General features: G+C 39.8%; 1 protein-coding gene across 1 annotated transcript; it reads left to right on the forward strand.

Annotated features, from left to right (window-relative positions):
- Positions 1–694: 694 nt before the first annotated feature.
- LOC131323863 (uncharacterized) lies at positions 695–1,806 on the forward strand. The gene is made up of 3 exons (XM_058355704.1): positions 695–1,545; positions 1,645–1,681; positions 1,789–1,806. Exons 1-3 carry the CDS (start codon positions 695–697, stop codon positions 1,804–1,806), a joined length of 906 nt encoding a protein of 301 aa, XP_058211687.1.
- Positions 1,807–25,932: the final 24,126 nt, after the last annotated feature.

The raw sequence follows: 25,932 nt of genomic DNA on the forward strand, positions 1-25,932 counted from the left end.
ATTATGTCAAGAAGCAGGGAATGTTGCCGACTGAAGCACGCCAAACTTTATTACGTTTTGTGAAGTCTGCGCTGGGGTCTATGGGTAAGACTTTATAGAATTTTGATCTCGATGATTTGTTGATAGATGAAAGTCAAGACGATCGATTGTGCAAAGAAATCTTGGATGAACAGGATATAGAAGTGTCAGATTTGGATCTGCTAAGCGTGACAAAACTAAATTCAGATCAATCGAAAGCTTATGGTGAAATCTTGTAACGTGCTTTACTTGCCACTATAAGATCTGCCAAAGGTATCGCTCTAGCAACTGTTACTTCGGGAGTTGGTGCATCAATTTTGCCTAACGGTCGCACTACGCATTCAAGATTTAAGATCCCACTGGAAAGAGATGGCAAGGTAACCTGCAATGTTGGCAAACAAACAGGTTTAGCTAAACTACTGAGAGCGACTTCATTAATTATATGGGATGAAGCATCAATGGCTAAAATACAAATTATTGAAGCACTAGATAATCTATTAAGAGATATAACAGAAGTCGATAGTTTATTTGGTGGCAAAGTTGTGGTTTTGGGTGGGGATTTTAGACAAGTGTTGCCAGTCATACCAAAGGGTACAAAGGAGGATTGTATGGATATGCCAGCTTGGTGAGATCGCATATATGGGCTTCTCTTAAAAAATTCACATTAAAGGAAAACATGAGAGCTATAACAGATCCTGTATTTAGTAAGTATTTGTTGAGGGTGGGTGACAGAGAAGAACCATGCAATTTAAATGATGAAATAACAATTCCTCCATCAATGATTATCCCACCTAGGCAAAATATTGCGGTTGTGGAGCAACTTATAAGTTTTGTGTTCCCAGATTTAAAACGCTATTCTGTTGATGCAATATGTATGACGCAATCTACAATACTAGCACCTAGAAATGATTCCGTGGATGAGATAAATGAGTTGTTGATGAATAGATTTCCAGGAAAAGAGTGCATTTATACAAGCATTGATGAAACAATTAACCCAGCAGATCAAGGTCTATATGTCAATTTCATACACTCAATATGCCCTCCTGGCATGCCAGCGCACCAACTTGTGCTAAAGGAAAACTGCCCGGTAATGATGCTACGGAATTTGGATCCTTCCAAGGGGTTATGCAATGGAACCCGACTGATATGTCAGAAATTGCATAAGCATGTTATAATGGCAGAAATAGTTGTTGGAGAGCATCAAGGCGATATTGTATTTATACCTCATATCTCATTACAGCCAACCGATGCTAAGCTTTACCCTGTGCAATTCACCAGGCGTCAATTCCCAATAAGGCTATGTTTTGCTATGACGATAAACAAGGCTCAAGGACAGACGTTGGATATTGTTGGCGTTAATTTGCAGGAACCGGTGTTTTCGCATGGACTACTATATGTTGCTCTTTCCCGTGACACAGCAGCATCGAAAATAAAAGTCGTAGTAGATGCGTATAGTGATAGGGACAAAACTGCAGCATTGACTAAAAATATTGTGTATGGAGAGATACTAAATGAAGCGCAGTCAAAGTGAATGAGAAAGAACTTGCAACTATTGATTGTAAGTATATATTGATAAATATGAGCAAAGTATTGGTTTTTGCTTTTATATGCTTTTGGAATCGGCAGTTGGTTTAGAGTTAATGTTGTTTGGATTAATACTTGTGTTTGTAATAATATACACATTTGGATAAATTATATTCATTTGCCATAGTGTTGACTTGTGTGGATGTCAAATATTCCCATTGATATTCTGCACTTTTGCAATTGCAGGTTAACGTTATTGCGTGAGCTATGGAAGAGAATTTCTTCGTGATTAAAAATGTCAAAGAAGGAATGATGAACTGGATAGTTAAAGCAATGGTGATCGAAAGAGGTTATCCCAGAATAGCTTCGGGAGATTAAACTTATCAAAAAATCATACTCATTGATTCTGAAGTTAGTGTAATTTCTCCCATGCTTCCATCTAATAAAGGTGCATTTAGTTTTCTGATTTTAAATAGTTTAACAATATTCAATGTAGGGCACCAAGGTGCAGTGCACCATTTGGAACATGGATATAACAGTGCTGGAAGATACCCTTGAGTTATATCACAGCTACTTAATAAGTAATGCAAAAGCTGACACGACTGTACCAGATTTCTTAATCTTTGATAATTTTCTACAATGGACCCTCTCTGGCCGAACACCAATTGAAGAAATCCCAGATGTTGTGTATGATATTACGCATGTGAAGTACGAATATGTTTCGCTTCGAGATTTGGGTGAATACATTCACGACCGTCGAGGTTTTGGTATGTTTGTCTAGATATTCAGTCATCGTGACATTGTCAATTGCATCTCAACAAGGTACTAATATTCCAGTTTTGAGATGCAACAGATGTCCTTTTCGCTGTACTTGGTGTTGCTGCTAAGCGTACAACAAGGGATAATCACGTCGTACAACACATAACTATTATTGATTTAAGGTACCTATTGTTCTTTGCGCTATTATTATCATAAATGTTTCTGTTGGTACAACCAAACATTTAATCTAACCTCTGCACATTATTACCACCAATTATTTTAAGTGCTATTCATGCAAATGTGTTAAAAATTTGCAGCAATACTCCAACGACGCTTGTGCTGTGGGATCAGTACGTGGAACATGAAGGTGAAATAATGGGTAGGCTTGAAGGACCATTCCCTATTGTCCAGGCAACAAGAATGAAAGTAAACTTGTATCAAGGTAATTTATATATACTACTCCTACTAAAAATGGTAAATTATGGTTATAGTACTTGAGGATTCTGGAATGTAGAATTACCGTTACATTGTAGGGTATCAACTTGCAACAAAAGGTTCCACCACATTTACTTTCAATCCGCCGATTCCAGCAGCTGAAAAATTACGGGCTTGGTAAGGACATTTACATACATATGTTGTGGGAGTCAAGTTCTAAGAACAAATTAACTACTATTGTAGGTGTATGGCAATGGCAAGAGAATTGATAGGTTGCCGCGACCAGATACAAATACAAGTGTAACTCCATTGCGTACTGAGACACCAAACAAAAATCAGTTCAAATGTGTTAATGAACTTCCGACTATTGTTGACAAGGTACAACTTTGAATTCCTAAATACATGATTCAATACGATATTGCAACAGCACAATGAGTAGCATAAGATTATGCGCAACAAGAATTCCACTGGGTACAAGTTATTTGCAAGGTTGTTGATTTAACGCAACAATTTTGGTATCTGACCTGCTCAAAATGCAATCATGCAACGGATGCATTGGGTGATGGTCCATTCTGGTGCAACCATTGTAAAAAATGCATGCCAACAGCAGTAAAGTGAGTATTTACCCCTCCAAAGTCTTTCGATTGAATACTCCAGCTAATGTTTGATTTCGTAATTAGGAAAGACTAATTGTATGATTGGTGCGAAAATGTTTCACAGCCTCAAATTCAACATTGAATTATCAGACAAAACAGGTTCTATTGTTGTTACTGTGTTTCAGCGAGATTCTGAAGGGATGTTTGGCATTACTGCTAAGTACATGAGAGAGAACATAGAACAGGTAGGTTGCATTACAAATGTTATACGTGGTACAAACTTATTGTTGTTAATAACTTCTAAAGTGTAGATTTGAATTAAGGGTGAGCTATTTGCATCAGCAATCGACAAACTATGTCAAGGAGTGAGTTATGCTGTGCGAGTCAAAGCATATAATTATACATAATCTAGGCTGCCAAAATGCTTGGATTCAGTTCATGAGTACGATCTTCTATCCAAGACGAAGCGCAAAAATAGTGTAAAAAGTGTTGGTGAGTCAACTTTAACTACTAAGAAACCGAGCAAAAAAAGCACGGCGACAATTATTTGTGGATAGAGATTGCGATGCGTCGAAAAATGAGGATGATCTTCCACTAGCAATTACTTTCCAGCAGAAGAAGAAGAAAAACTAACTTTGGCAGCAGTTACATGTTTCTAATTAATGGAACAACCTTGTAACGTATTTCATTGAACTTACTAGAATTATATCGCATGTCCTATTAAAAAACGATGGAATCTTATAGTCATGATGCAATTTCGTACTTATGTATCTCAGCATTTTGGTTTGTATGATATGATCATTAAAACAAACTATGCAATACCATATAATGGTTAGTCTAAACGTTTTATATGAACACGATTCTTAAGTTTGTGATGTAAACTTTTATTTCTTATCTGCTGTAGGAATGATTCCAATTTAAAAAACAGAAACGAAACAAGTATGAGAACATAATACACTTGAAGCTTAAAGTATAGAATAGTACGCGAAAGGTAAGCTTTGATAGATAATAAAACTGCAAGTTAGTCTTCGAAGTGGTAGATATTCAATCGTTGAAACAAATATTGATTATTAGATTCTTTGTGCAAAACTCATTTTTACGGATATGAAGGCTGAACTTTTTGTGCTTTCTTCGAGCAAAATTGAAACTACTCTGTATTTTTGCGATTATAAGTTCGCAAATTGAGGGAGGGAAGGAGAAGAAATCGCTTTGGATTGGCAAATTTATCGATTATGAATGGCAAGGCATTGTGTTCTGAAATATTAGTACCCAAACATAATTTAGTGGAGTCATGTAGTTTGTTTCTCGTATGTGTACTGCTAGGTAACATTTTTTATTATAAACATAATGTCATTAATTTAAAGCGGAGATATGTATCCATAATTTTAAAAGTATTTGTTTAGTTAACTAATTCTAAATATATATAGATTTTAAAATCATGTTGCAGGTACATGTAAGCTAGATAGAAGAAATGATTTTGCAGTTTGCATGTCATTGAGGTAATTAATCAAACACAGAGCAAGCATGAACGAAACTAAATTGCAGATACATTTGTAGGTTTAAATTGTACGCTTTCTCGTTTGTATTACCTATTGTTGCAAATATAATTAAGATATACGTGGAGGAGTATAAACAACATTCATATACGTTCAATTTTTCAATGATAAGCTGTATTTCAAATACCAAAACATAGAATAGAGTGAATTTGTAAGCAAAATCGAGCTATAAATGTGAAAACAGCAGTAGTCCTTGTCGTACCTTCACATTAATAAATGCAGAGTTATGAGATTGCACCAAAATAATGTCCATGCCATGATTCACCTGTTGCGCTGAATATCCTCGCAAGATTTTCCCCTAAGAAGCTAATGTAACCATCAATCACATCGGAGTTTGCGTTTTCTGCTACCTCATACAGAACAAAAAGCTAGGTATGATATATATGACATGACATTTATAAGCACGCTAAACACACAGTTCGATACAGAATTCAACCACAACCAGTAAAGTCCTATTTTGAGTATTTATGGAAGTACATCTTCCAAAAATATATAAGAGAGATGGCTTACAGGCTCTACAGAAGTTGAGAAAGCATGAGATATAAAAGGGAGCCCTTTCATACAAAATATCACCATTTTTTGTGAGATTTGATGGGTAAGGGGAGAAACCAGTGAAGACATTGCTGTGTTTGGTTTGATATTTGAAAAGTGTTTTGAAAAATAGTAGAGGTAAGAAGTGGAGATAGATAAAGATAGAAATGTTGGAAGTAAGGGTAATTTAGGAGAAATTATTTGAAAAATACTTCTTGAAAAAGATAAGTGAACATTTCTTATAATTTTCTATTTATTTCTCACCAGAATATTTAATCCAAACGATTAATTTGGCTAAAAACCGAAAATCTTTTTTTCGTTCTCTCCAGAAATTATTCCATCCAAAGGGGACGTTAACTTATTTTATTCTCTTATTTTCAGAAATCCAAAAGTTGCATTTTATCGTTTTATTTCCACAAACTCAAAATTTGTAACCCAAATTTCCCCGAGGCAAATATATAAGCAGTTTTGAACAATTAGTTTTTACAACAACGAACAATTTTGTAGTTATGAGTGAAAATCTATGCAAATTGTGACAGTAGAAACGTCGCCTAATTATAACCCGTTGTAGGGGGATGAAAACAATCGATGCCTTCTGATCAACTGGATTGCAACGGCTTTCTCGTGCCTCTTCACCGGAACCCTAATTCGTCGTCGGAACCCTAATCTGCAAAATAGACAGGGGGTGAGCGCACCTCTGCCTCTCGTGGCAAAGGCCCTCCGATGTCTTTGTTAGTATCACGTACTAGCAATCAAACCCTAATTATCAGTAGGAAAGCAAGAATGCAAAGTATTGCGTACCTTTTACCTCTAGGTTTACCTCTTATTTATAGATTTGCGTATGCTTGCTGGCCAAGCATCCGTGTTGCCCTAGGATTCCTAACTCGTATAGGAATCCCAGGATATCAAGGATTCTCGTTTCCTTTATCAGTTCATTACCTTAATCCTTGTAGGACTCTTTTTCATAACAAGCCGAACATCCCATACTCGTTGGGTATCTTTATCAGATCCTATATTCTCGGGATCTTATTCCTTAACGGAATACTATTGTTTCTGGACTCTTCCAGAATGTTCCTTATGCTCCAATACTTGACTGAAGTTCTTTCTTTTGTTCGGCCATCTCGTTGCCGAACAGACGGCTTGGACCATTGACTTCTCATGTCACTGGTCCATCTTGCCGAACATTTGTTTAGCATGATGACTGTCCTGCCTATATTCAAACTATGGTCCCACATACCATTTGCATTGCTTTTTAACCCGTGATCCCTCGTATCACGTGCTTGGTTCTTTGCTTCATCTTTTCGGCTGTTTATAACCGAACAGTCTGTTTTGGACCATCTACTTCACATGTAACTTGGCCCTTAGTTTGCCGAACAAACAGCATGGATCAATGACTTCTCATATCATTGGTCCATATTGCTGTTCACTATATTGCCCGGCGGTAAGTCCTGTCATACTTACCACGTGCTCCCGAATATCACGTGTTCGGGAACTAAATGTATGTGTTCGGGAATACCTCCCTACAATTGCTCCCCAGCTTCATCTATTTACCACTGTTCGGGGGCAATATATGATGCTTAGAAACAGAATTTTATTTAGACCAGACTCTTCTGATCCCGTGCAGTCATATTTTCAATATTTCATTGATGCCTTTTGGCACCTCTGTCATTATACCATTTCGGGGTGAATGACTCCACGTGGCACGTTTCGTATGCCTAGCATTAATTTCGAACTGACGTTCTATGTAACGGCGTCAGAACGGTTTCTGCTTTCCGTTACTTTAACCTGCAACGGCGTGAGAGGAGACGTTTCGTCTCCGTCTTTTACCCTTAAACCCCTGAAAGGGCTCTTTTTGGTTTTTTACCCAAAACTTAAACGCGCTCCTTCTCTCTCTAGAAACCAGGCGAAAGCATCCCGCTATCCGCCATCGCCGCTATCTGCAAATCCGATTACTTTCCAAGAAATCTTCACAACATCTTTGTAAGATCCTCGTTCTTACTCCATTTCTTCTGTTTAGGTTTCTATCTGAGATCTCCATTCTCAGTTTCGTGGGTCGTTTTCTAGGGTTTCAGTCGTCCCCATTTCCATCTTTAAGTTTTTTCTTCGAATATATCCATGGCGGATGACAACGAAAACCCTCCTAGACCCAGTAAGTTTAGGAGACTCTGCGAAACCTCAACTGCCATGACGGCATTTAGGTCTGAGTATAGCATTCCTGATAATGTTGGGCTCGAACTCGCCCCCTTAGGAGTAGATAGGGACGGTGGCTCTTGGGATAGAATGTGTATCCCAATTGTGGCCATTGTCGAAGGTGGAGTCCGATTTCCTCTTCACCCATTACTCCGCCAGATCCTAAACTGGTATCGTCTGACTCCCATGCAAGTATCGACAAACGTCTTTAGGCTGATAATGGGTGTAATAGCTTTAAATAGGATTCTGGGGACCCAGTTAGGAATTTGGGATATTCAGTGGTGGTACAGTATTGTACTAAACCCTGAATACAATACCTACTATTTCAAAGTTAGAAGGGCGGAAAAGCGTCTCGTGCTCAACCTGCCAGACTCCGCTCGGGATCATGAGATTGATTTTCTCTATGTCACTGGAGCCTTTGAGCCACTAGGAGAGGATGGCCAAGTGCTAGGGCTCCATTGCCCCCATATATGGGGTTATCCACGTATGCTCTTGCTTTTTATCTTTTGCAATTTCTTCATTTACTGCTTTCTCGTAGCTTTCCATGTGCCTAATTTTGGTTTTATAACTCCAATCTTGCAGCTGAGAACGTTAACAAACGTCCTAGACGTGAGCCGAGCTACGTCCGAACAGAGGATATAAACAGGATCCTAAAATACAAAGGAGAACCAGGTACCCGAACAGCTGGTCGGGGTCGAGACGCTGATATACTGCTGGGATACGATCCTTCGTACAGAGGGGTCATCGACAGAAGACTTGCCCACCCTAGCACTAGTGCTGCGTCTACATCCACGGCTCCCCAACCACACAATTCAAGGCTTCAAGCTGGTGTCACTCTTGCCGGTCAGTCAGGCGAAATTGCTATTCCAGACGGTATACCTCAAGCACGGGTGGTACTCAGAAGATCTGGTCGTAGGCAAGTTATTGTCGAACAACAACCCGTTCCTCTCCAAATTACCAGTCAGTCGTCCTCATCCGGATATTCTCGATCACCTCCAACCTCAGGTACGATGACGCACCAACCCATTAACCTCAGTTCTTTACTTACTGTCTCCTCACGAGGACGTGGTGCTACCAATAGGGTAGCACCAACTGGCGCCCCTCCCCTACGTTCAGGTCGCAATAGGGGGGGATCTGCTAGATCGTCATCTTCTCCTCGGGAACAAGATAGTCCCGTCGAGGCTACCGATGCTCATCGGGACAAACGTCCCAGGAGCGAAGAAACTGGAGACGCCCTTACCCAAACCACTACTTTAGTCCAACAACCCCCTTCTTCGAGTACTCCGGTGCTTCCTGAAAGCTAGACCCCCAATCTCATTAGGGGTGATCGGCCTGTTCACATTGGGGACAGTGCCAGCTCTTCGGAAACAGCACTCGCCCTTGCCCAAGGTCTACTGCTTCCTATAGACATGCAGAAGGAATCTGAGGCTACACCTGATCGGCTTGTCTCTACTGGACTCGTCAGTGGTATCAAGGTAATGTGACTTAATCTTTTCATATAAGTCTTTATGTATATTTCGTATACCACATATCATATACTGCTACACCTGTCACTTACCACTCGGTGTTTTTGCTAGTTCATTCAAAAAATGGTAACCCTGGGGCAAAAGTACCAAGAAGCTGAGGCCGAACAGATCAGATTGCTAAATGACAACACTTGACTTCTTCGGACAGTTGCTCGTCTTGAAAGAGAAAGAGACAAAGCCAAAGCGGATTTTAATGGTGCTAAGGGCAAGCTGCAAATTGCCGAAGAGAGCCTAAACCAGGCTTTATCTGAAATCGACAGCACCAAGAAAGCATCATATGATGACGGCTACCAGAAAGGCTATGATGCCACAACAGCTAGTTATGTGGAACAGATGCCAGCTATACAGGACCAGATCTGGATTGCCAGCTGGGAAGCCTGTCTGACAAAACTAGGGGTTGCAGAGGATTCACCCTTCTGGGTTGACAACGAGCTGCCTAGCACCCGTGCTCAGAACATTGAAGACATTCAAGAGCCAGCAGGACATCCAGAGGAAGACTTTGAACAGCAAATTGAAGAATTTGCCAATGCTGAGGAAGATACTCCCACGGATGTGCACCCTACTGAAACTCCTGCTCGGGATGTATCCATTGAGCCCATTAACTTGGAAGAGATTATAGTCGAAGATGGTGCTGATATTGAGATCAACACAAACACTCCAGAGGTCCAAAATGTGGACTGAGTTGGTAAGGATTTAAACTGTTTGAATTTGGTTGCCAGTCCTGCGTGACTATGAACATATTTTGGCCCTGTGAGGCACCAGTACTATCAATACTTTATTAACACAGGTATTCGGCCGTTCGTGGCATAACCTTTTATGTTTTGTTCGGCTACCCTCGTATTTGCATTTGTTCGGATGCAAATAGTTTAATCGTAAGTATTTCGTACTCGTTGTTTGCATAAGTATTTCGTACTCTAGCAGATCCTACAGATCCTACAAACATGACTTCTTTGTACTGAATCTAAGTTTCACGTACTTAGAAACATTTGTTTCTCAGTTTTTCGTACTGTTTGCAAGTGTAGTACATACAAGTGTATTCATACTTGTATTCGTCTTCAAATCTTTCAAGTATTTTCGTACAAACACTTGTAAGGTTCATATAATCATATAGGTGTTCGTTTAAGTTTCACATACTTAAGAACAGATATTTATAAGTTTCACGTACTTAATGTTTTTAAGTTTCTCGTACTTGAACAAATGTGGCTAACATATACTCGTGATGTTTTCAAGCCATGCCAATAAACGTTTACAAGAGTCTCGTACTTGCATTCGTTAAGTTTCACGTACTCACACAACAACTTCTAAGTATCACGTACTTAGAACTACTCGTGTATTGGACGTATTCACACAAAAACGCCTAAGTATCACGTACTTAAAGTTTTGAAAATCTTACAAGTGTTTCATACTTGTGTTTCAGTTTCACGTACTGAACTGTATACCCTGCTCCCCAATACGAATGAGGGAAACTAAACTCGTAGTTCATATTAAAAACAAATACCACAACAGTTATACTAAGAAAGCTAATCTGCAAAACTCAAGAGGGTGTTATTCGTACCCCTTGCAACAAAAATAATCAAAACTAGAACAAGGGAATTATATTCGTAATTCCCACACAATTACGTAGTGCAAATCTAAGACAGACTTTAATACTTTTAAACAAAGAACTTTCGTAGATTATGAACATTCCAAGGCCTTGGAATTGGATCACCATCCAAATCTACCAATCTATAGGCTCCTATGCCTACAATCTCAGTTACTCTATACGGGCCTTCCCAGTTGGCCCCCAGCTTGCCTTCGTTAGCCACCTTGGTGTTGCCGAGCACTTTTCGTAGCATGAGGTCCCCAACACCAAATTCTCGAGGATGAACATGCTTGTTGTAGCTTTTCATCAGCTGTTCTTGGTAAGAAGCAAGATGTACCAAGGCCTTTTTTCTCCTCTCCTCGGCGAGATCAAGCTCGATTTGAAGGGCCCTGTCATTGCCTCCACTTTCAACCAAAACGGTCCTGTTGGTCGTCAGACCCATTTCCAAAGGAATGACAGCCTCTGTTCCATAGGCCAATGAATAAGGGGTCTCTCCCGTAGACCTCCTAGGCGTTGTTCTGTGAGCCCACAGAACTAATGGTAACTTGTCAGGCCACTTCCCTTTAGCTTTGTCCAGTCTTTTCTTGATTCCATCAAGGATAGTTTTATTAGATGCCTCTGCTTGCCCATTACTCTGAGGGTAGGCTGGGGTGGAATAATAATTTCTTATTTCATACTGGGCACAAAAAGCCTTGAATTTCTTCTGAAATTGGGATCCATTGTCTGTGATCAATGAATAAGGGACCCCAAAGCGAGTGATGATGCTTTTCCACACGAACCTTTCTATCATAGGTTCAGTGATTTTGGCCAGTGGTTCTGCCTCAATCCACTTTGTAAAATAGTCAGTTGCTACAAGCAGGAATTTTCGATTCCCAGTTGCTTTGTGCAATGGACCCACGATATCCATCCCCTATTGAGCAAAAGGCCAGGGACTTGTCAAAGGCACCAGATCCTCGGCGGGTGTTCGAATCATTGGTGAGAATTTTTGACACTTCTCACAAATCTTGACATACACCTTTGCATCTTCTTGCATGTGTGGCCACCAGTATCCTTGAGTAATTGCTCGGTGGGCAATTGATCTGCCTCCACCATGGCTCCCACATGTTCCCTCGTGGATTTCATGAAGGAACCTTTGTACCATCTCAGGATGTACACATAGTAAATATGGGCCTGTAAAGGATTTCCTGTATAACTTACCCTCTGGAGACAGCCAAAACCTGGCAGATTTGACCCTTATCTTGTGGGCCTCCTTTTTGTCAGAAGGGAGTATCTCGTCTCGTAAGAACTCCATGATTGGGTCCATCCAACTTGGTCCTTGGTTCACGTCCAAGACTAAGTCTTCACTCCTCCCAATGCTCGGCTTATTCAGATATTCGACTGACACCTTTTCGTTTGAACTCGGTTGGTACAGCTGCAGCCAACCAAGCTAAAGAATCTGCATGAGCATTCTGTCCAGAACTAATTTGCTCGATGTATACTCTTTCGAAGGTATCAAGCAAGTCCTTGGCTACCTGTACGTAAGCCAACATCTTTTCATTTCGAGTTTCATACTCGCCGGACAGCTGATCTACCACAAGCTGGGAATCACAATACACCCTAACCCGTTCTGCTTTAAGGGTTTTTGCACTCCTCAATCCAGCCAGGAGTGCCTCATATTCTGCTACATTATTCGTTGCACTGAATCCAAGCCGAACAGATAGTTCAATCAGAACTCCTTGAGGAGGAAACAGGACTACCCCAATTCCAGAACCAGTATTACATGCTAATCCGTCAATGAATAGCTTCCACTCCGTGGGATCCTGTTCGGCTGCAGGTTGATCCTTCATGGATGATGTCTCAATCACCTGTTCCTTTCTCGTAGGAGGTAGGGGAGCCACAGTGGGCGAAAATTCTGCCACAAAATTTGCCAACACTTGGCCCTTGATTGCTGTGCGTGGCAGATATTCGAGATCGTACTGGCTTAACTCCACGGACCATGTCGAGATCCTTCCCGAAAAGTCTGCCTTTCGTAACAACGATTTTAATGGAAACTCAGTATTAACCACAACCTTATGGCTTTGGAAGTAGTGTGGCAATTTCCTTGTGGCTGTCCTAAGTGCCAGGACAAGTTTTTCTAAAGGCAGATATCTCGTCTCTGCATCCAACAATGTCTTGCTAACATAATAAATAGGGATTTGTTCGGTCCCCAAATCCCTCAACAGGACTGCACTTACTGCATGCTCGGAAACAACCAAGTACAGAATTAAAGACTCACTTGGCTGTGGAGTTGACAACAGTGGGGGCTCGCCCAGGTACTTGTTCAGGTCCTGGAAAGCTTGCTCACATTATGCTCCCCATTCAAATCCCTCCCTCTTTTTCAATAGCTGAAAAAAGGGTCTGCACTTGTCGCTTGACCTGCTGATGAATCTGTTAAGTGCCGCTGCCATTCCAGTCAGCCTCTGGACTTCCTTGGTAGTTTTGGGACTCTGTAGTCTCTGTAAGGCATCAATCTGATCGGGATTTGCCTCTATCCCTCTCATAGTTACCAAATGGCCCAGGAACTTTCCTGAACCAACTCCAAACGCACACTTCGAGGCGTTGAGTTTTAGTTTATACTTCCTCAGGATTTTGAACACTTCTTTTAAGTTAGTAATATGCCCTCCTTTTTCTCGACTCTTTACCACCATATCATCTATGTAAACTTCCAAAGTCTTCCCAATGAGCTTCTTGAACATAATGGTTGCAAGTCTTTGGTATGTAGCCCCAGCATTCTTCAGCCCAAACGGCATGACACTGTAGCAGTATAACCCTCGTGGTGTGATGAACGAAGTCTTCTCTTGATCAGGTTCAAACATAGCAATCTGATGATATCCTCGATATGCATCGAGAAAACTCATTCGCTCGTAACCAGAGGTTGCATCAACCAATTGGTCAATCCTGGGCAAAGGAAAACTGTCCTTAGGACACGCTTTGTTTAGGTCTGTGAAGTCCACACAGACACGGCACTTCCCATTCTTCTTCTTTACCACAACAGTGTTGGATAACCACTCTGGGTAATAGACTTCACATATTGCCTTGGCCTTCAGTAAACGATCGACCTCCTCAATCACTGCATCTACATGCTGCACGGCTGCCCTTCGTTTTTTCTGAATGATCGGCTTGTGCTGAGGGTCAATATTTAAATGGTGACAGATCACATCTGCATCCACCCCGGGCATTTCCTCTTGCACCCATGCAAAAACATCAATATACTCCTTTAGAAATCTTATCGACTCAGCCTTTTCGTTTGCTGGTAGTGATTCCCCAATTAAAAAATATCTTTCAGGATCAGTCTCGTTGATCTGAATCTTCTCCAATCCTTCAACCACTTTTTCAACCGGGCTTCTTCCAACATCCTCGATGGTTGGTTGATCTGGTACTTCTAATGTATGAACATGGAGGGCCTTTGGAGCTGTTTTGATGATGGAAATCAAACATTGTTGTGCCACTTTTTGGTTGCCTTTAAGGACTTCAATCCCATTTGAACCCGGGAATTTCACCATCTGGTGATAAGTCGAGGAGACTACTCTCTTCTTGTGCAACCACGTCCTCCCTATAATCGCGTTATAGGAAGATGGGACATCGACCACCAGAAAATCTGTTCTCAACACAACTGACCCAGCCCGAACAGATAATGTTACCTTCCCAAGGGGCCAGACTGCTCCTGCACCAAACCCAATGAGAGGCGTTGTAGACTGCTCTAAGTCTATTTGTGCCAACCCTAGCTTGTTGAACGCATCGTAGTACAACACCTCTATACAACTTCCTGAGTCCACTAGAATTCTCTCAATGTCATACTCTCCAACTCGTAGGGTTACGACCAATGCATCGTTGTGGGGTATTTGAACCTCCCCCAAGTCATCGTCAGTGAATGCTATGCTCTGGTTGCACACATCATTCTCTCGTCCTCTCTTATTTCCCAAACGCATCACATGTTGATCGTGTCTGACTTGTCTTTCCAACAGCCTCACCTCATTCCTCGTATAAGGTGTAGCCAACCCATGTATCATATGGATCACACCTTTAGGGTTTTGTTCGTAACCCAGCTCCATAGCTTTCCCTTTCTCCTTAGGATCCTCCTGGATAAATTCCTTGAGATAGCCCCGAGAGACCAAATCATCAAGGTGCCTTTTGTACATCTCACAATCCTCGGTCATGTGGCCCCAATCTTTGTGATAACTGCAGTGCTGATTCGTAACACGTTTTGTATCCTTGTCTCCTCCTAGACTCGGAGGCCACTTGAAATATGGCTGATTCTTTATTCGATAAAGAATCCTGTATATTGGTTCCTTCCAAACCGTAGTGATAGAAAAGAAAGCTTTTGGATCAGGAGCTTGCTTATCTTTATATGGCTCTTTCTTAGCTTGCCCATATTCCCTTCTCTCTCTATAAGTTTTAGGCTCTGGCTTCTCCACCTTTTTGGCCGGCACCTTCGGCTGTTTGGCAACTGTCCTGCCATCCTCACGGAGTATGTCATCCTCCATTCTGGCATGTTGCTCTATTCGTTCCATCAATTTAGCAAAAGTGGCTACTGGATGTTTATTTAATGATCGGCGCAGCTCTCCCCGAACAGGCAAACCAGTCTTGAAGGTAGCAATCGCATACTCCTCATAGCAACTTTCAATCTCGTTGAAAGTTTCCCAGTACTTCTTTGCATAATCTCTGATTTGCTCATTCTCCTCCTATTTCATGGTGGAAAGACTCTCAAAGGTCTTTGGGGCCTTTCTGCGCGTCAAGAACCGAGCAGTGAATTCCTCGGCCAACTGCCTCCACCCACGTATGGATCGTGGGGCCAGTTTATGAAACCAGGATAAGGCCACTTTGCCAAGACTGGAAGGAAACATCTTGCACAAGATGGAATCATCCCCTTCATGCATAAACATAGCCTGTTGATAATGCTGTATGTGAGCCACGGGATCCGTATTTGTCTCGTAAAGCACGAATGCACCGTGCTTCACTCTGCTCGGCAACCTTGCTTCTTGTAGCCTCTTTGTAAAGGGGGAGGTTGCAATATTACTCAGGGCCTTGCGTGCTGCTTCTCGTGCAGTCACTGTCCCATCCTCTTGCTCTTTTGACTTGTGGGCCGAAGCCTTGACCCAATCAGCATCAGGTCTCTCGTACCTATCTCGATGATGTTTTCTTGTTTCCTCTTCCCCGGGAGTAGAACTTCGGTCTCTGCTTCTCATTTTTCGTGAAGAAGCCCTTCTCTCAGGTGTTTGGCTTCTACTTCTTCTTCCCCTTTTTCGTGGAGAAACCTCGTGATGCCCTATAACAAGACTTCTGCTCCTTCTTCTACGTGAATGAGTCTGCTTATGAACCACCAGAGCCCGCCCGTCTCTTTGGGAATTCCTTCGAGAGAGTCCAGAATCTTCTGGGTGCTCTCGTACCTGCTGCAGCTCCCGTATCTCGTACTCGCGTTTTCTAATTAAACGAGCATACTCCTCGATTTCTCTTCTCTTTTTATCAAGGACATCATCATCATTGTGTATACTCTTCGAATGAGTAATTGACTCCTCTCTTCGATGAGACCTACTCCTTCTCGTGGAGCCAGTAGCTGTTTTGTCTCCTTTTTCTTTGGAGTTATCTCTGTCATGTCTTGCAGTGGGCTTTCTCGGAGCGCCTGGTGGGGATTTATCCCTTCCCCCACCCAACTGGTCCTTTGGACTAAACGGAGTGACTGGATTTTTTTCCGTCATGATTACTTTTTCAGAAAAGTTTGTTCATTTCCCACAGACGGCGCCAATTGTAGGGGGATGAAAACAATCGATGCCTTCTGATCAACTGGATTGCAACGGCTTTCTCGTGCCTCTTCACCGGAACCCTAATTCGTCGTCGGAACCCTAATCTGCAAAATAGACAGGCGGTGAGTGCACCTCTGCCTCTCGTGGCAAAGGCCCTCCGATACCTTTGTTAGTATCACGTACTAGCAATCAAACCCTAATTATCAGTAGGAAAGCAAGAATGCAAAGTATTGCGTACCTTTTACCTCTAGGTTTACCTCTTATTTATAGATTTGCGTATGCTTGCTGGCCAAGCATCCGTGTTGCCCTAGGATTCCTAACTCGTATAGGAATCCCAGGATATCAAGGATTCTCGTTTCCTTTATCAGTTCATTACCTTAATCCTTGTAGGACTCTTTTCCATAACAAGCCGAACATCCCATACTCGTTGGGTATCTTTATCAGATCCTATATTCTCGGGATCTTATTCCTTAACGGAATACTATTGTTTCTGGACTCTTCCAGAATGTTCCTTATGCTCCAATACTTGACTGAAGTTCTTTCTTTTGTTCGGCCATCTCGTTGCCGAACAGACGGCTTGGACCATTGACTTCTCATGTCACTGGTCCATCTTGCCGAACATTTGTTTAGCATGATGACTGTCCTGCCTATATTCAAACTATGGTCCCACATACCATTTGCATTGCTTTTTAACCCGTGATCCCTTGTATCACGTGCTTGGTTCTTTGCTTCATCTGTTCGGCTGTTTATAACCGAACAGTCTGTTTTGGACCATTTACTTCACATGTAACTTGGCCCTTAGTTTGCCGAACAAACAGCATGGATCAATGACTTCTCATATCATTGGTCCATATTGCTGTTCACTATATTGCCCGGCGGTAAGTCCTGTCATACTTACCACGTGCTCCCGAATATCACATGTTCGGCAACTAAATGTATGTGTTCGGGAATACCTCCCTACACCTGTGTATATGTAAAAGTAGTTGTTGCTATTCACGTACTTTTTAAGTGTAAAATAAAGAGCAATAGCAGTGTACGAATTCTGTTCATTTCGAAGTTGTGTCAACTATATGGAAGATACTTACAAGATTTTCTTTTACTAGCTGATTCAAGTATCCAACACATCCGCAATCGTGTTTAGCTTATCGAACATAAAAACCTAGATATTATGTGCAGAGATGAAATCGACAGGTACAATGAACAAACAGTATCTCGTACAGAATTATGGCACAGTCAACTATACATGGAGTGGTTAAATTCACCAACTGTACTTCAACTTTGTCGAATATCGAGCAGATTGCGAATTCAATTCATGCCAGGTAAAGCCTATGACAATATGGATTGTTTGAATCACATCACATCTCGAAGTTACCCAGAACAAGCTTGTCATTCTTTCCAGTACAAATCTATTCACATATATGAACTCAAACCTATCGATTGTATATTGGTGTTTCTATGTTCGGTAATGTAAGAACATGATAATAAATAATAATCGACGGCTTTGGATGTTGTTTTTAATGCCACTCAACAGGATTAGAATTGTTGATCAGTCCTCTCGATAGAGTTGGAATTAACTTGAATAGCTGTCAACAGTTTGAATTTTTAATGAATGCTAGTGCATCAAAATATTGTTTGTGTGGATTTTGTAAAGATCCATCTCCTATCTTGTCAATTCTTAATCTAAGTAAAATAAAAAATCTCGTATAATTCTCAAAATTTTCGTTCACCATCTTTCAGATTTTGATTAATACTTTAGTTTGGTGTGAAAAAGAGCATAAAAGAAGACGAGAAAATAATTGATTTTTAGTCTTGAAAAATGGTATGCTTATTTCATAATAGAGTTTCAATGTACACCAAAACAATCTATATTTGCTCGTCATATTTAAAGCATTGTGGTGTTTCTACTTCCAAGATACACGTATTAGTACCTTTGAGTGATGTTTTGTGGTTTACGGTGCTTCAGAGTAATTGTATTCTAAGGTTTGGAGCATCGAAATTCCACCCCCGAAAAAAAACGTGATTTGACAAAAATATCCTGTTCTGCACCAGTGTCCATGATCTATTTAAAATGCCCAAATTCAAACTCAAGCAAGATTCTGCATTAAAGAATATAGAGTTCGAGAACGAAGTACCTGCTGTTGCAGGAAATATTGGCAAATTGTAAGTGGATGAATTAGAGAGGAATCAAATTTGATATATGAACATTTACGATTTCCTGTACATATTTAATATTTATATTGGTTTGCGTATATTAAATTTATAGATGATTACCATGATTCGATCTAAATTTTAGCTAGAACTCAAATATACCATATATTATTTACCTAATCATAACCAACTCTATTCAATATTACGACATGTTTTCTTTGCGATCGAATTTCACGTTCCCTCCAATCATTTGCAATTATTATTGTTCAGGTAGTTTTGAAATTTCTGCTCGATTCCAGGTTATGATAACCAACAACATGGATCAACATGATCCCATGGAAGTTAACAATACACAAGTTCAATCAAAAGTAGAGTTGCTGGTTGCCGTTCAACATGATCAGCTGGAAATTAACAATCACCAGCTTGAACCAGAACCAGAACCACAACCACCGATTGCTGTGCAGCTGATTGAAACATATGAGCATCTCAAAATTGAGATTATTGATCTATTCCAGATGCTGAAAGTCACCCGTTCATCCAGTCAACATGTCACGCCCTCGAATTTTTAACATAAATATAAAGGGTTTTCACAAATAAATCTTCACAATATTCCATACGATACCCAAAAGATTACAATATTTCCATTCCCACAATCAAAACTTCCAAGTTCACAAGGTTCTAAAATGTTACAACATCGGTTCCACGGCCGCAAATTAACATAAGTATCAAATTTCGAAAGAGGATTAAGGGTTACAATATTCCAAATCAAAAGAAATACAATTTTAGTTACAAATGCATCTTTCAAAAGAGGTTTACATAGATGAATGAGTAACTCCTTTAGTTAGCTTTCGAAAACGATGTCCATACTCCAAGCACTCCACACATGCAAGCTATGGTTTTGGATTAGCACCTGAAAATAATATAAGACTTGAGCTACACTAGCTCAGTAGAAAAGTCTACGCAAACTCTATATGCAAATGAGATGGAGGATGCTGATGACACATAAGCTTTCGGATAACAAAGGAGCATAAATAAGACACAAACACTATATTAGAAATTTAGAACTTAAACGAACACTTCACTCTTGTTTTTCAACCAATCGTTGTCTTTTGTATTCCTTTCAATAAGATATTTCCATCAATAGTCACTAGGGTCACCTCGGGTCTAGTTCCCTCGAGCGCAGGGTCACCCCGAGTCTTTTCCCTCAATAATAGTAATCAATTGGGTCACCTCGGGTCTAGTTCCCTTGAGTGCAGGGTCACCCCGAGTCTATTCCCTCAATAGTAGTAATCAATTGGGTCACCTCGGGTCTAGTTCCCTCGAGCGGAGGGTCACCCCGAGTCTATTCCCTCAATAATGACCACTTGGGTCACCTTTCACTTTTTTTCATAATCCTCATCATTTCATAATCGATTTCATCATCCCTCTGTCGGTTGTACCACAGAATTTCAATTAACCATTACATGACTCCACATATGTATATATTTATGGCTTTCATTTGTTTACATACTCGCATCCTACATGACGTACTAAGGCCATACATGTAATCCTACAATGCTCTGTTCATTAGTTATCCCCGTTCATCCCGCTTCTCATTTCACAAACATCCATTCATTCAACCGAATCCAAAGGCCATTTAATTAATCGCGTGGTATTTCAAGACCAACAATCTACCATATCGCATATAATCAAATACACTCATCCTCACCATACCTCTAAGTACACCCCCATATCTTTACATACCACATATCGACCCTCAACTAGATTCTGCGATGACCGTTCTTCTAGTTTCTATACTTGGAGTCTGTAAGGCATATGCTAAAAGAATCTAAGGAGTTCTACAAGTCGAGAGAAAATGAATTGCAATACTACTCATTGGATCCCTGAAGATATTCAGGTGTATTGTTCGTATTTCAATGTGTAATAACGTCCATTTCTCATTTTCTAACACAACGAGTTCACTCTAGTCCATTGGATACCACTCTAAGAGTGAGACAAATAATACTCTCCAAAACACTTGAAAGTATGAGCAAACGAACCCATTAAAGTCGATGATAAGCTGCAAAATGTGATTTGAAAGATATAGGAAAGCAGCTCAAAGACACTACAGTAGCTCAATCTCCTACCGGTAGGTGAACAGGTCCTATCGGTAGCAACGAGCCTACCGGTAGGTGAACAAGTCCTACCGGTAGAAACTGGAAATAGAAAGGCCAACATTTGAACGAGACAATTTTGCACTTGACCTACCGGTAGGTGGAAAGTTCCTACCGGTAGAAGTTGAATACGTTGAGCAGCTTGACCTTCCGGTAGGTAGGAAGTTCCTACAGGTTGAGGTTGAATACGTTGAACAGCTTTTGAGCTACTGCTGTACGTTTGAGCTAGTTGAGGTGAAAATTTCTTACTTGTCCTACCGGTAGGGAGAGTGTTTTTCAGGTGATTTTTGATAGGATTTTCAGATTTCGATCCGATCTCAACAACAATCAATACAAGCTCAAAGATGGTACAAGAACACTCAAATAACATATAAAGAGAGGTAGAATTCCCTACCTCAAGTATCCAAGTCGAAATCGAAGAGATTGAGCAAGCCCTAACTTCCGGAATCCAAACCGAACAAAATACACCGCACCAAGCTCTATCCAACGGAATTTGAACCACGATACATGTGTAAAAGATGGAGTTGAGGTTGATTGTTGTTGGTTTTGAGTTTGGAGATGAGCTTTGGGTGACGGAGTGAGAGAGGTGGAGAGAGCCGAGAGAGTGAGAGAACGGGAGAGAGAGAAGAGAAATGGGAAAATGAATTCCCTGCCACTCACACCACACCCATATATACTATATTGCACTAACACCCATACTTTTCAAACCCTTGCACATTTAACCACCACATCCACATTTACGTCATTCTCACCATTTTCCTCAATTACGAAAATTAAAAGTTAAATAAAGAAATTTACGGGTCTCTACACAACACCTTGCACTTGCACTCCAAATCAATCCATCCCTTCAGCTGCTTCGCAAGTTTGATCAACAAGTAGAAGAACAAATCAATGCTAACGCACAGAAAGAATTGGAAGAGTTTCAGCAAAACATCATTTGGAACGAAATTGCCATAGATGAAATTGCAATCCCATGGGTTGTGGATTAGAAATGCTGTCAGTATTATGAAATCATGAGTGTTAAAGTTACAATCCGCTTTTGATAACAGGTTTCGCACAAAAAAAAAAAAGTCCTTTGGGTAACGTTTGCCAAGCTTTAATTTGATTTGTGCCTCTTTTGTACCACAAACATGTGATTGTAACCGGTCCTCTTTTTGTTCATGTTAAAGAACTTCGGCTGTCTAGGATTCATTTGCTATTTTATTTTCCAAGAATATGGCAGTACCAAATGAGACATCTATATAAGTTATGGTTCAGGTTTATAATCTTTTCAATAACATTATGATTTCGCTCCAAAAAAATACAATGTCACCAAAATATAATGTTCCTGAAATTCCAACTCAGCTTGGATGACTGGAATCCTCAATAGGAATAGGAATGTGATTACTAGGAATCAAATTCCTAGAAATTTTATTGAGCGGGGATAGAAATATGATTGCTAGGAATGACGTTCCTATAATACAATACCCGAAGTAATTTCGGTCCAGTGTTTCGATTACTTCAGTAATCTTCTGCAGGAATCAATTCTTTTGGGAAATTGTTAATGTCAATATTTTATTTTTTAAATTGATTGAGCCAGGAATCTAAGATTCTCATGGGGCAAGGGAAGGATCAAATTTCCACCCTATCTTGTAATGTGATTCTTGGTTGAATGTGTTATCAAAAATCATGATCCCGTTCATGTCTCTCCCAAATATGGGAATCTTGAGACTGCGACATCAAATTCCTATTCATGTTCTTTCCAAACATTAGAATCATGGAAGTATGGTATCATATTCCTATTCCTCGTCAAAATTCTTAGCATGCAGACTGAATTAATTCATAGACTATAGTGTTAACGTGTGTAAGCAAAAACTCAAAGTTAGTTATGAATTAAGTGTTTACGCAAATTCCAACATTATTCTATTATCCTGCTTGGTGCAACATAAGTTAAAATCTGTATGTGACACTCACCTGAAAGTTTTGATTTCTGCTAGTTAGAAACAATATTTATTGACCATTTGATATTATAGGGAGTTCCCAACATTAATATATTATAATGGTTTTCACAAAATGATTTGAATTGTAACCATGATATTAGGATAAAACTGTGGTTGTTGCATTGAAATTTTGTAAGAACTTTTGTGTTGATTAAACCAAAAAGCCAAAATCTTAAGGCCTTCTTTCCATAGTGATTTTAACCAAATTTCTCAACCAAAAAAATACTTATCACTTTTGCTTTCAATTATTATTCACACTTATCTTCAATCATTGTTTCTATTTCCCTGTACCTTTCTGCAATTATTATTTCTACTTTTAATCATTACTTTCGATTTTCCTCTTGAATCATAACCTTAACAAAAATATTAAGGAATATTGCAAAAACTCATCCAAACACAGGTTTGTGTTTTTTGTTGATGGCCCCCAAAAATCACTGTCACACAGATATAACACAAGTAGTGCCTAATTTGCACTCTTGAGTCATCTAATGCATTTTTGGCAGCTCACATCAAAACTTTAACGCTGTTGTCGCTCGTTTTGTCCATCCCTCATTTTTGTCTCTCCATATCAACACTATTCAAAATCAAAATAAATGAATCAGATGCAAGGAATGGGCATCACATAGTGCCCACTCTACACTGAAAAATTAATTGATTAGTAAAAACAAGATGATAGAATGCATTAAATCTTTTTTGTTTGATTAATCCAAATACAACAATAGAATTCATCTTGTTTGATTCCCATGTCATCTCAGCTCATTTTACTTTTTATAAGTTTTTGCAGCAATCGGACTCATCTTTTTCTCTCTATCTTTTTCCATTCATTGCCACTCATTACATAAATTTTTTTTTTATCAAAAAATGAGAACCAAGCAAGCAGAGTATCCAATTGTTTTAAAATCATGGGAATTAATGCTTAACTTTACGAAGATCTTGATGATTAACTTGTACGATGGAAGAAATCTACACAAATGGTTTACACGGTACCTGTCAAAGTAGATTCAAGTACAACAGTTGTCATTCCATCAGCTTATGGTAGCCCACTTACACAACCTATGTGACCAACTTGTAAATAGCCTTTCCTTTGTAAAAAAAAAAATTCGACACAATGCATTGGTTAATTAGATACCTCTGCTGCCTCATGCTTTCGAAATTGTTTGGATATTTGTGAAAGTGTTAACATTAACATAAACCACTCAAAACATAGCGAATTTTATCGGCTTGTCTCCAGAAATTTAAAAATTGCAATATCCTACAATGTTATTTTCGTGAATGGAAAAAATTGCGTGCCGAAGTTTTGTTTCGATTTATGGTACCTCTATTGAGGAACTAATAAGTAGCTTATTCGCTATTGAAAATAACGTGATATTTTGGATGAATCTATTCGCTATTAACAGCTTATGAATTTTCAATCGCAGATAAAAAATTACAAAATTTTCGCTACTACAAACATCGTTTGAAGCAGTTCAAAATAATTAAATTAATAACATTCAATTGAAGAATTATGATACTGTGTTTATAATTATTAGGACTTAGGATTTTTTAAAAATCTACTGAGTTAACTTAAAAAGTAATAAAAGCTGAACTTTTTTTTATAAATTATAAAAATATATATGCCATCATCGTATTAAACGTGCAGTCAAATTTAACAAAAATTGATTAAAAAACGTGTTCGTTAGTTTTTATTGCATTTATCAATGAAACTAACAGATTCGAATTAAGGTCCACGTACATTTAATTGACCATAATATTTATTAGAGATGAGCAAAAAATCCGTTAAACCACAATTCGAAACAAAACCAATTGAAACTAAAGTATTTGGTTGACATTTTTAGTAGTATGATTTAGGCATGGTTGTAACGCCCCGAATTTTGGGTACGTTAAAGAAGACATTTTGTTACAAAAACAAACTGAGTCTGGCTCAATATTACATCATAACTCTCATGAGAGTACTTTTATTACACAAGGGAGGGTAACTAAGGTTCCTAACTACAGCTCCGCCTGCTCTTCCATCTGAGCCAGCTCTTCAGCTCCAAAGGCCTCCAAGGTGTACTGCTCACCTTGATTATCTACAAAGTCTGACACATTATACCACCTCGCCACTGATAGAATATGTCAGGGTCACCAAAGGTAACACTATGAGCTACGAAAGCTCAATAGAAAAATCCTTACCCACCTATCTTAACTTACAAACAATATGTTATAATGAAACATCGATTTTCACATGATATGTGTATACACAGCTACAAAAAACAATATCAATAACACATCCGCAATCACTATATAACTATCGTTGGTGTCCAAGATTCTCCGAGTTTCTCCTACGCAACTCATCGTAGACCGTGTCTCCATTTTCATATACCAATCAACATTTCCCAAAATTATTTGTTTAACACACCCAATCTCGGTTCCGCCGCGCTGGGTTCCCATTGGCACACAAATGCATTGGCTCCGTACCGCGGATAACCAAGCCACACCCCCAACCTCGGTTCCGCCGCGCCGGTCTCCCGAGTATCCTCACAATGGTTCCGCCGCGCCGGGTTCCCATTGGCACACACACACACACAACTCACATTATGCACCAAAATCGGTCATAATGTAGTTTCAAAAAAATTTCCTTCCTCGGAATACATTTCCTTTCATTAACCACACCCTAGGTGCCATGTTTCTACTTTCTCGGTTCTCGTGTCTCGATTCCATGCAAAGACTCCGCAGTAAGACAAAAGTAAGCATGAATCATTCATTGTAATCTAACAAGATCATCTAACTCCATAATATACCACAAGTAATACAATCAATTCATGTATACCATTTCAAACTCCTCGAAATATCAAAATACGAATACTTCGATGCAAATAGTAAAGTTTTAACTTTCGAAAAATCGTTCTTTCTTGGAGATCAAAACAACGTACGTTATACTTGAGATGGAAAGTAAATAAAGATAACCTACTTCCTACTTGGGATGGAAGATAAGGAGATCCTACCTTACTTCTTGGCGGTAGTCGGCTACGGAAGGTTAGTCGGTGGTCGGACAGAGTAACTTCCTACGGTATGCCTTCGGGAGCTTCGAAAGAGAATGGTTTCTCTTGAAACTTCTTCTTGACTAACACTACTCTACTTTATGGATCGAAGGGTGGTCGGGTGGCGGTTTAGTGGCGGCTTTGGATAAGTTTCTT

Source organism: Rhododendron vialii, chromosome 4a (assembly GCF_030253575.1).
Source record: "Rhododendron vialii isolate Sample 1 chromosome 4a, ASM3025357v1".
NCBI lineage: Eukaryota > Viridiplantae > Streptophyta > Magnoliopsida > Ericales > Ericaceae > Rhododendron > Rhododendron vialii.